Consider the following 12,468-nt stretch of genomic DNA (forward strand, 5'->3'; position numbering starts at 1 on the left):
ACTTATAAGCAGGGACGTACAAATCAAAACCATAATGAGATACCACCTTACACCAGTGAGAAGGGCAGATATTAAAAAAAAAAAAACAGCTACAATAAATGTTGGCTGGTGGGAATGTAAACTGGTCCAACTACTATGGAAAGCTGTCTGGAGATTCCTCAGATTACTAAAAGTAGATCTACCCTATGACTCAGCAATGCCACTCCTAGGAATCTACCCAAAGAACACAAAAACATTAACTCAAAAGGACACCTGTACCCCTATGCTTCTTGCATTATTTACAATAGGTAAGATATGGAAATAACCCAAATGCCCAAAAATAGATGACTAAATCAAGAAGATGTGGTATATATACACAATAGAATAGTATTCAGCAATCGAAAAAGATAAGCTCAAGCCATTCACAACAACATGATGGAGCTGGAATGGATTATGTTCAGTGAAATAAGCCAGAAAGCAAAAGAAAAATATTGGATGGTTTCATTTATAGGAGGAATATAGGGAAACCAAACAAGGGATCAGGAAAAAAAAATAACAATAATAATAAATAAACAAAATTAGCAAGCAACTATAAATCAGAGACATTCTGCAAGGGATGGGGAGGCAGAGTGATCAAAACACGGGAGGGAAGCGCACAAGGGACAATAGTGATGGCTCACAGGTGAACCGGTGGTGGGAATTTTTTGGGGACACACCTGAGAGGAGAAAGTATAGATTGTACAAAAATGAACAATGATGTAATATATATGTGTGTGTGTGTATACATACATAAGAAAAAAAGTTTTATTTTTTAACTAAAAGGTGACCTGGATCAGTTAATAATTGGAAATTATAGGAACCAAAAGCAACTAACCTCTGTCCTGAAGCGAGAGCAATAGGAGACTGTCCATTTGGGGGTCGAGGCTCCTCACATGTCTTCATCTCCACCTCCACCTTATCCAGACACTGAAAAAAAAGCCATGAAAAGCTAAGTAAGTATCAGAAGAACTCCCTGACGAGGATAGGATTAGCTGACAACAGAAAACTAAAACATAAATGCAAGTTAGAGAGCTAGTACTATTCCTAAGGATTTCAGTATCTCATGCATCAACCAATTTGTGAAAGACTTTCATATGATAAGCACCTAAAAGTCAACATGAACTAAACTTCTAATTTTTCTATGTCAGGATTCCAAGGGATAAAGGGGAAATCTTTATTCCAAGGGATAAAGGGCAGTAAAACTTGTTATGAAAAACAAACAAAACAACTCAGAACTCCTGGATCTTGGGTCTCAGTATTAATTGTATACTGCACAATATTTCTAGAATAATAGTTCAGGTAATAGTTCTAGGTATAATAGTCACTGTCTCAGGGAGAAGCTCACAGGCCAGAGAGAAGCTTCCTCAACTCCTAAAAGGAACAGGACTCTATCTTCTCTCAGATCTTTTAAAACTCTACCACAAGTCTATCTGATTACTTATAATCATGAAAGGCCATTACCAAGCAAATAGGATGTGTCTTCAGCTTTGTCCATTGGATCTGAAATAGAAAAAAGAAAAATAAGAAAGCAAAGAGGCAAGGTTATGGGAGCCACCCCTCAAGAAGGCAGACCAGCTGGCCAGAAAGCAAGAACATTCTGATTCCCATTCTCACCCGGATGGAAGCCCTGTTGCAGTAGACCCTAGTGATGGCTAACCATGTGGGCAGTTCCAGCACATTCTGTAGAACCTCTTCATCCAGCTCCAGATTGGTCAGCTGACCTTCCCCTTTCAGGGTGCTTAAATTGATTTTATCTGGGGAAAGATTCTTAGTGAACCTAAAAAGAGAGATGATAGAAACTATTTATTTCCATGGGGAGCTGCTGAATATGTACTGTAGCTGGTAACACAAATTTGGAGAGGAAAAAAGCTAAAGAACAAACATAGGACAAAGAGACCACACACTATGCTATATAAAATGTTAGGTGAAATCTACCATTCTACGCATGATTGCATCATCTTTCTACAATGGGGATTCTGGAAAATGGCTACAGCAGTGGGACCAGTCTTTTGATAATCCTGAACACCCACATAAAAATAAATACAGCAACTAGACAGCAACACAGAAAAGCATATGGATAACATTTAAAACAAAACTGGGAGATACAGCATCCTCATAAATCCCCCTATACAAAGCAGGAAAAAAAAAAAAAAAAAAACATCAATAGTCCTAAAACATGAGCGCCATATAAGCAGATCAACCCAGAGGGAAAAAAGAATGCACCTAATGGACCAGGGAACAGAAGCACCACAAGAAAAGCAAGTGCTAAATGAAAAGCAAGGTGGGACAATTTGAGAACAACTGAAACTGGGGGGATTTGATCTACTGCAAAGGGTCCCCAGTGAGGCCCAAATGAGCTGGAGAAGTCAAGTCTTATAAATTCATGCAACTAGCCAAGGCTCCTTCCATAGACAGGGCCACCACACTGAGAAAACACTACTGGGGAGGGAATCCAAATTGAACAAGATAACGACGGCAGAAATGAAGAAAAGAGATGGCCCCAAGTAAAAGTGGGTGGGGGGGGAGGACGGGGTGATTTACAAACCAGGATATCTCAGAAAGGAAGCCACTATATTTATTTCTATACTACTTGAAACAAAACAAAGGAAGCTCTATGAAGTCTGAATATGAAACACTAACAGGCTAATCATGAGCTGGTTAAATAGGGTAAAATGAAACCTAGACCTTATACAAACCTGCACTGATGTGATAAAAGAACACACAACACATTTACAGTCTTGCCAAAGGGACTGAACCTGAATCTCTCCATGCTACTGGTTCCAGTTGCTAATTTACAGATAATAACGAAGACGGGGAAAGCTGCTGAACTCCACCGTGTGTATACTCAGCAAAACCCACACAGGGAAACTCTACGTGTCAAGTGACGTGGGTACAAACAATTCGCACAGGTTAGTCTTCTGACTTCTCCACACACTATCTCCAGTCCTTGCTCTTGTGCTCTCAACCCACTCCCTTTCCCGAAGCATGGTCCAAATCCCCAACGGCCAGTCAAAGCCTAACTCCAAACTTCTCAGTGAGATTTTGTTTCCCTATCTGCTGCAGCTCACTTTAAATTCTTCTATCATGCTGGAATCTGTAACACACATTTTGGTCATAATCTAGAAAGCATTAGAATGTTCTCTAATTTTACCATGTGTAGCCATCCCTGCTCAATTATTGTTGGGTCCTTTGATATCTTCGGCTTAGCTTAGACTTCTTCCTGATCAAAATCCAACAGAATGATGGGCCTACAACCCTCTCAGCAAATTGTCCTGCTGCTTAACTAGTCCTCCTAGCTTCCTGCTCCCATCTTCTTGACTGAAACAATTTAAAGTCATTTCCTCACAGCATAATCCCCTTTCCTGTATCACTGTTTTCCACTTGAGTAATGAATTATATTTTGCTCTCTATCCTTAATTAGTTAATTCTTACATATATTAGATGATAGTTTTATGTTGTTTACTATTTTTTTGCACACATGTCTTTTCCTTTTACTAAGTGTGGTTTCAACTTGGTCTATACATCATAACATGTAAGAATTTTATTGTTTCAATTTCTTCCTACAGTGCCTAAAATGACACGATGACTTTTAACTTTTTCAGAGGTAGTAACCTTTTTTTAGACATTTATAAACATACAAAACAATACTGTGTGATATTAAGGGATGCACAGGAATGTATTGGCATGATCACAACAAATTCAGCAAAGTGTCTACTTGAGGATAAGGGTAGCGATCCACAGGAAATTTCAAATGAAAAGATAATGTTTATTTCTCAAGGTGGGAGGTGACTATATGGCTATTCATTATGTACTGCTTTGTATGGCAAATATTTCATAATAATCTTTTCTATGATTTCAATCAATTACCTATTACATGTACTTACTGTAGGGAGAGCCATTCCTCTTTGGGTCTCTCAATCCTGTATGTCTTGCTGGGTATGCAAAAAACACAAGACTTCTTTTTTTTTTTTTTTAATTTATTTATTTAATTTATACAAACACTGGGTACAGTCAGAAGCGCAGGAGGGTGAGAGAACTCACTAGAGCCAGAGCGGGGAACAGAACAGGCAGACTGACGAAGTACACTGCTGAGGGGAGCAGCGGGCACGGCAGGAGAGAGGTCTGTGCGCCAAGTGGGAACCTCGCCGGCTGGGGATCAAACTGGCGATGCAGAGGCTGCGGGCAGCTTCGCAGCCCAGCGCTCAACCCCTGCGCCACTGGGGAGGTCCAACACACGACTTCTTACCCAAGTCACTTTTCAGGATTGTGTTAGCAAATAGCAGCTCTGAGGGGTGAAGTAATATCTCCCTCCAGGACAAAGAGGCTTGCTTACCACTCACTATAAAAGCAATGGATCGCCCAAGCTCAGTATTTCATTAACACATTTCATCCATCTTGACCCATTCAGGTCACTTCCACGGGACTTGGGGAAGGGAGAACAGAGGAACTAATGCAAAGCCATGCCTATGCTGCTTGCTGAGTCATATCTAAATTAGGCTATGAATAATAGTTTTTTGTCTCAGATATGAGTCTCTGATATTCTGCCAGCAAGCTAATTATTAACTTCTAAAAGAGTAAAATAAGACCTCAGCCCCTTATAACTGATTTTAATTCATAAAAAAATGTTTATTCAATATTAATTGAGTATGAATCAATTTTATTCTCTGAGCCAAAAAGATAACTTTTCTATAATGACTCCTATCCTCCGAAAACCAACTGTCACAGAAGAAAAGCGAATCCCTCTTTTCCGGTCTACCTACATGAAAAGGACTATGGTATTAAGAAGGAGTGGGGGAAGACATAAATACTTCCACACATAAAACAGCAATAACAATAACTGAAAGTAAAAGAAGATATAGTACATGCCTTTGAGGTATTGGGAGGAAACACAGTTTTGAAGGAAGGAAAGAAAAGATGGAAACAGAACTCAATATTATGTGTAATCCCTAGGTACAGGCAGACTTTTTCTATCGAGCCTCCACATATTAAATAAGATACTATAATCTCTTCCTCCTACTTCTACTCTTTAGTGTTCAGGTAAGCCACAGTAGCTCAGAAATTAGGGTGGGGCATCCTCAGAAGTCTTACACTTAAGAGAGTAATTTTATAAAGTTTTACTATGTCTCCTCCTCTCCTCCCCAGATTCTGATAAGACCCTAATTCTGCAGAGAAACATGGTTGGAGTGAGCTGTTATCAGAGATGGGAGTAAGGATCCCTTTAACAGGCAGGAATATGGCAAACTGAGAAACACTATGATAAGTTACTTCTCCCTGGGATAAAAGGTCATTTTTAAGAAAAGAAAATAATAGGAACATTTCAGAGTATGTTTCTCTGAAAAAATGAAGACATACTTTGGATAAAATGAAACATAAACAGAGTCAAGTATGAATCACACTGTTTGTTAGCACTGACATTCTCAGAGGAGTTATACTAAATAGGTACCACAGATCTAATTTCTATATTATGTTCTATGCAAAATCTATTTACAGCTCCATAGTCTTTAAAAAAATACGGGATTGTATTATTCCATCCTAACACTACCTCCATTTAAGGCAATACATCTCATCCTCTGATCATATGGATGGAATCACGTCAGCATGTTTATTTCAACAAAATGCAGGTTACTGGGCCAAATCCCAGACATGCAGAATCACAATGGGGAAGGGAGGTATTTCACTCCTCACCCTTGAGTTTGCAGTTTTAACAAGTTCAAGGTGATTCCTCAGTTTTTTAACAACAGAGAATGGTTTGAGGTTTCGGTTAATCAGTTAAAATTATTTAAGGGGGGCCTCCCAAGTGATGCAGCGTGTTGAGCACTGTCTGCTGCCTCTGCAGCACGAGTTTGATTCCCAGCCGGCCAGGGAAAAACCCACATGGCACAGCAGACCTCTCTTGTCTCACCCGCTGCTCCCCTCAGCAATGTCTGCCTGTTCTGTTCCCCACTCTGTGTCTGGTGAATTCTCTCACCCTCCCACGCCTCTGACCTGCACCCCATTTCTTGTATAAAATATAATAAATCTATAAAAATAAAATGATTTAGGGGGGCCTTCCTGGCGGTATAGGGGTTAAAGAGCATTATCAAGCAATTGACAGCCACTGATCCCCAGCCATCCAGGGAGCAACCCACTTGGCACAGCAGACCTCTCCTGTCTCGCCTGCTGCTCCCCTCAGCAATGTATTTCAGTTGATCTGCCTGTTCTGCTCCCCACTCTCTCTGGTGAATCCTCTTAGCCCCCATACCTCTGGCCTGACCCCAGTTCTTGTATGCATAAATAAAATAAATCTTTAAAAAAATTATTTAAGAATGGGAAAATGAGAGGCAGCAGGTAGAAAAGGTATGCATAAATCACTCTTCAAGAACATTTTTAACTTCTATTCTCCTCATGATTTAGTAGCTAAAAGCATACATTTCAGAATTAGACCTGGGTTGAAAACCTGCCTTTTACCTACTAATGTTGTAACATTAGGCAAACATTCAACCAACCTCTTAGGACTACTGGGATTAAAAGAGCCAACTAATACATATTCAATAGCTGGCAATTATTAAGTGCTCAAAAATAGTAAGCATTATTATTTCTGGATTACACCATTCTGCCCCTTTAGAAAAGGCTTAAATCATTATCTTTATTTAAAAAAATGTTTAGGAGGCTTAGTTTATTATCCTAGGACTCAGGAAACTCTTCAGATCTATCTTTCTACCTCTATGTATCATCCTCTACTCCCAGAATGCCTATTTCTATCCTTTAGACCCAGGGATCTAGAAAACCTATCCCACTTGGGCTCTAGGAATAAATGTTCATTCCTTGTATCTCTAGTGCTAATGGGTCACAGGGAACAACTAAGAAAATTACCGATTAAACTAGCCAAAATCAAGATAAGGGAAACCAATGGAAAACAAAAGGCGTATAGCCGGTAATGAATTTGTAGACAGCTCTGACTTCATCAGGGCAGTTCTGTGGAGAACCCTGTGCCCCATTTCATCTTGAGAGTAACCAGGCAGACTTACATTTCTGAATGTTCTGGAAATGGATGGTGGGTGTGTGAACACCAGCAATCCAAGACCAGACACTAACTTCAGTGAGAACTGCTCACCAGCCTGATGGCACACTGTCCCCATCAATAACACTAACACAAAGGAAACACCAAAAAAGCACAAAACCCTATCTTCCCACTCCAAACTAGATGAGACCCTGGGTGAAAAGTGATCATTCATACTTCAGGTAAGGAACAGAATAATAGGCAAGTAAGAATATATACTTAATTTGATTATATAACTTTGGCTATCTGAGAAGAGACTCTCTCCAGAGATTACTAATCTACTTCATTCAGTCTCTTTCTATTCACACAGTTCCTCCTAACTTTTTCCCTAGACATCATTGCCCTGCCTGGTCATACAAAAATGCCAATTTAACATCTTTTTCTAAGCCACCACAGAGTATGGAGATAGACACACAACTTAAAATAACTATGTCCTTTTGCCCTAAAGGCTGGGCCAAATCAGTGTCTTTTGATGAGCGTTCTAATTCTAATCATTAACCACCAGGAAGGTTTGGATCAATGTCCTTTGGTCAAGTAAGATGATGACATTTAAGAACAATGTCTTTTGTATACCATAAGCAGGGAAATGCCTCATTCAGTGACCTGGACTTGCAGATCTAAAATAAATGACAATGACATTTTACTTTATATTAGAAACTTAAACACATTATCTCAATTAGTCTTCACAATACTTCATGTGAGGTATATGTTATTATCCTCCATTTTAAAGAGGAAGAGCAGGAGGTTCAGATGTGAAATGACTTGTCCAAGGTGACACAGCAGTAAGAGGCAGAGTATGAACCCAGGTCTGCTCACTGGGTTGTTCTTCTACTTCTACTAATATCTTCCTTATATTCCTCCAAAACACATCTGGCACAGAATGAATTTATAAGCTGTGTTGGAAATAGTTGGAGGACATCCTTTCCCTTTTTTTGCACCCTACCATGGACTGCTTAATCTGTGTAAGAATAAACCTAAATGTGAGGGGTGGGGTCAAGTTATAGTGTAACTTATTCAAAAAGCTTTCTATCCTTCACCAACACCATCAGACTAATAAAATCTTAAGTTTGCCAAGGGCTAACTCACCACCATTCTAACAGTAATGCCCAGACTCTACTAAGACACTGATAAGAGACCAGAGTCATCAGCTATATGATCAAATATGCACATAAATAATCATCAAAAATCCAATAGTGTTAATCAACCAAGAGTTCTTCAAGTAAGAAATAAATATTGAGGTGTGGAAGGAAGGAATACAGTTATAAAATGTTTTAATGAGGCTTGGGACTGATCTTTGACTAGTAGGAGTTTTAAGTATGTTGTTAAAAATTTGTAATGTACAGTAGTCAGTGAGAGAAAAGTTTGAGCTTGCCAAATGGGATTTCTGTACAGATTCTGTCTTTATCAAAGGAACAAGTTACAATTTGAAGGGAAGAGCCTGACATTGTTGTTCCACATCTGGTTGTTGCTGTTTACATTCCTCTGTTGAGCCTACATGTTCCTTAGCCTTTCAGCAGGTACAGTTTGAACATTTCTGTCTCATAGTCAAGACAGGATTAGAGTCAAGAATAGTGACAACTGAGCTGTCTTGTTTTCTTCTTTTTTTCATGACTATACCTAATGGTTCATCTTGATTTATAAGCAAAACCTGGAAAACCTACAAAAATACGTGTTTGAGGTTATCTAGGAAAAATACAGAAAATATTGCAGTTATTTTTGGTGAAGAAAATCAATTTTGGGGTCTCCATGGTGGTGCAAGGGGTTAAGCACAGCACTGTGTAGCTATCCACAGCCTCTGCAGCACCAGTTCAATTCCAGCTGGCCAGGGAGCTACACACATGGCTCAGCAGACCTCTCCTGCCTCGCCCGCTGCCCACCCTCAGCAGTGTATTTCAGTAGATCCACCTGTTCTGTTCCCCACTCTGTCTCTAGTGAATCCTCTCACCCACCCTCACGTAGCTCTGGCCTGTACCCAGTTCTTGCATAAATAAATCTTTTAAAAAATAATAAAAAATAAAACTTCTTCAAATATACTTAAAGTACTGCTGACATAACATGTAAGTTTACTGTAAGACTACCTGGGGCTGGGCCTATTCTCCATAACAGTACTAATAATATTTACTCTTTCATTTATCAATTTACTTTTAGGATTGAATAAAAAATGGATATCACCTTAATTTGTTTCTCAAAAAGGGCAGGAAAAAGTCTTCAACTGATTTTGTCTGCATTTTACAGTAATAACAGAGAATAGGTAAAAAAGTAACACTTGGGGTCAGTCATTGAGGGGGAGGTCTAGGAGGTTTGTTCAACCAAGAAAACCACTGACCTGAAACCTGGTCTGAAACCACTCTGCAGTCCCTGGCACAAACTTGATTCAGCATTTGTGTTCTTCTTGAGTATGATATCACTAGGCCCAAAGGGTAGCTGAAAAGGCTCAAAAGGAAGCCTGTTATTTATCCTAATTCAAGTATGTGGGAAAACATTTTCTGGCCATATGTTACTGTTACAGAGCACAGACGCTAAAATGCAATCAAGCTGGAAAAACAGATTTTGATTAGGTTTCATTTCTGCCAGAGGATTGCAATCTGCCAGACGAAAGAGAAAGGCTCTCTCTCACATCTTTGTGAAAATGTAACCCAGTGCTAGCAACTGAGAATTCTTAGATTTGCAGATTCACAAAATTTCAGAGCTAGAAGAGAACTTAAATAATCATTTACTCCAAAGCTATAATTTGCAAATGGTCACAAAGTTAAATGACCTACTTAAGAGTCGCAGCTCACCAGGGGTAAAGCTGGGACTAATTAAATGTCAGCAACAGAACTTATCCCAGCATTCATTTCACTCTCCTACTATCTTGCACCTTGTAATTCAGTACCTCCATTGTTAATAGGCTAAATAGCAATCCCCAGTCTGCTTCAGGTCTCATAGAAGTTGAACCCTCACAGAAGTAAAAAGGTCTGCAAATACACTTTGCTTCCCTCATTAATTTTTCCACTAAGGTGCTCATAGCCAGACCTTGGCTTCTCAGCTACCTACCTAAATCTACATATATTGAATAAGCTGACTTGACAGACAGATTTCTGTTGCTGCCCAATATCACGAGAGTCAGCATATTCAATTTTATATAGTTTATGGGTTTATCAGGACATAACCATAGAATAAATCAAGGAAGATCTGTATTTTGATGTAGACGCTTAGAAGTTAAGGTCAGGGCTGTGATCATCCTAGTGAAAAAATTGAAATCAGTCTGCCAAATTCTATCAGGTGAAAAAAAGCACCTGCTGTTCTGACTGGGATTTTTTTTTTTTAAATAGAGGCATGTTTTATTTATTTATTTGTTTGTTTGTTTGTTTGTTTGTTTTGTTTATACATGCACTGGGTACAGTCAGAAGCATGGGAGGGTGAGAGAATTCACCAGAGCCAGAGCAGGGAGCAGAGCAGGCAGAAGGACCGAAGTACACTGCTGAGGGGAGCAGCGGGCGGCAGGAGAGCTCTGCGCGCCATTTGGGACCCTCCTCCGGTGGCCGGGGAGCAGCTGGGGATCAAACCGGCGCCGCAGAGGCTGCGTGCAGCTTCGCAACCCAGCGCTCAACCGATGCGCCACCGGGGAGGCCCCTGATTGGGATTTCATTGACTAGAAAGCTCAATTTCAGGAGATTTGATATAGTAACAAAAATAGGTCAGCCTGGGCCTCCCTGGTGGCGCAAGGGGTTAAGACACAACCTATGAAGCTGTCTGCAGCACTGCAGCATGAGTTCGATGCCCGGCCAGGGAGCTATCCACATGGTGCAGCAGACCTTTCCTGCCTCGCCACTACTCCCCATAGCAGTGTATTTCAGTCAGTCTGCCTGTTCTGCTCCCCACTCTGTCTCTGGTGAATCCTCTCACCCCACCACACCTCTGGCCTGTAGAAGGAGCTCAACAGCAGATTGGAGAGAGCTAAAGAAGAAGTCGGTATATTTGAAAATAGTGTAATAGGAATTATATATTCTGAAGAGCATAGAGAAAAGATTGGAAAAAAACATACAGAGCCTCAGTGACTGCAACATATATGAGAAGTTCTCTAGTAGAGAACTTTTGTTCTTGTATGCATAAATAAATCTTTAAAAAAAATAGGTCAGCCTATCCTTGAACATGTTATATATATTCAAGGTATGGCATATTTATTTAGGTGTTCTTTAACTTCAGAGTTCCAGTTTCTGCACATCCTTGCCAACACCTGTAATTGTGATTATTATTTTTTTTATCCTAGCATCCCTGTAGCCATTTTAGTGTTCATTTGAATTTGTTTGATGGTTAATAACGTTGCGCATCCTTTCATGTGTTTGTGGCCATTCGTGCACCTCTTTGAAAAAATGTTATTCAGTTCCTTTTCCTTTTTTAAAGTGTGCTGTCTTCTATTTACAATAGCTAAGCTTTGGAAACAGCCCAAATGCCCAAAAATAGATGACTGGATCAAGAAGATATGGTACATATATACCATGGAATATTACTCAGCATTCAAAAAAGATAAACACATGCAATTTGCAGCAACATGGATGGCGCTGGAAGGGATCATGCTCAGCGAAATAAGCCAGAAAGAAAAAGAAAAATACCGGATGGTCTCACTCATAGCAGGAATCTAGAAAACTTAAATAAGGGACCAGGAAAATGAATAACTATAAGAAAGTGAAAATCAAAATCAACAAAAAACTATGAACCAGAGACACTTTTTTGGGGTGGGTGGCGGGAGGGGAGGGATTGGGGTCAGAATGGGGGGGGTTGCAATTGTATGGGGAATATAAAATAAAATTTATTATAAAAAAAATTTAAGAAGAAAATTGAAATAAAGTGAAAAATATGAAAAAAAAAGTGTGCTGTCTTTTAATTATTTAGTTGTCCATCAATATTTCTTCAGATATTTTTTCTGTCTTTACTTATCTACTGGTACATAACAAATGACTCCAAACCTAGTGCCATAAAACAGCAATCATTTGGGCCTCCCCGGTGGCGCAGCGGTTGAGCGCTGGTTGCGAAGCTGCCCGCGGCCTCTGCGACGCCGGTTCGATCCCGGCTGCTCCCGGCACCGGAGGAGGATCCCATATGGTGCGCAGACCTCTCCTGCCGCCCGCTGCTCCCCTCAGCAGTGTACTTCAGCCCTTCTGCCTGCTCTGCTCCCCGCTCTGGCTCTGGTGAATTCTCTCACCCTCCCGCGCTTCTGACTGTACCCAGTGCATGTATAAACAAGACAAACAAATATAATAAATAAATAAATAAATAAATAAATAAATAAATAAATAAAAAAAAACAGCAATCATTTTGGGGCCTCCCCTGGTGGCGCAGCGGTTGAGTGCTGGTTTGCGAAGCTGCCCGCAGCCTCTGTGGTGCCGGTTCCATCCCCGGTGGCAGGGCGAGGGTCCCACATGGCACGC

At 40.2% G+C, this 12,468-nt stretch overlaps 1 protein-coding gene across 1 annotated transcript; it reads right to left on the reverse strand.

The window, feature by feature from the left end:
• Positions 1–768: 768 nt before the first annotated feature.
• Positions 769–1,795, reverse strand: LOC119237511 (bridge-like lipid transfer protein family member 3A; the record flags this gene model as incomplete). The annotated part of the gene is made up of 3 exons (XM_037501522.2): positions 769–945; positions 1,480–1,518; positions 1,633–1,795. Coding segments are annotated over 3 exons (364 nt in total), but the record flags the coding sequence as incomplete, so codon positions are not given.
• Positions 1,796–12,468: the final 10,673 nt, after the last annotated feature.

Source organism: Talpa occidentalis, unplaced genomic scaffold (genome assembly GCF_014898055.3).
Source record: "Talpa occidentalis isolate TD23 unplaced genomic scaffold, MPIMG_talOcc4v2.1 talOcc4.980, whole genome shotgun sequence".
Classification (NCBI taxonomy): Eukaryota; Metazoa; Chordata; class Mammalia; order Eulipotyphla; family Talpidae; genus Talpa; species Talpa occidentalis.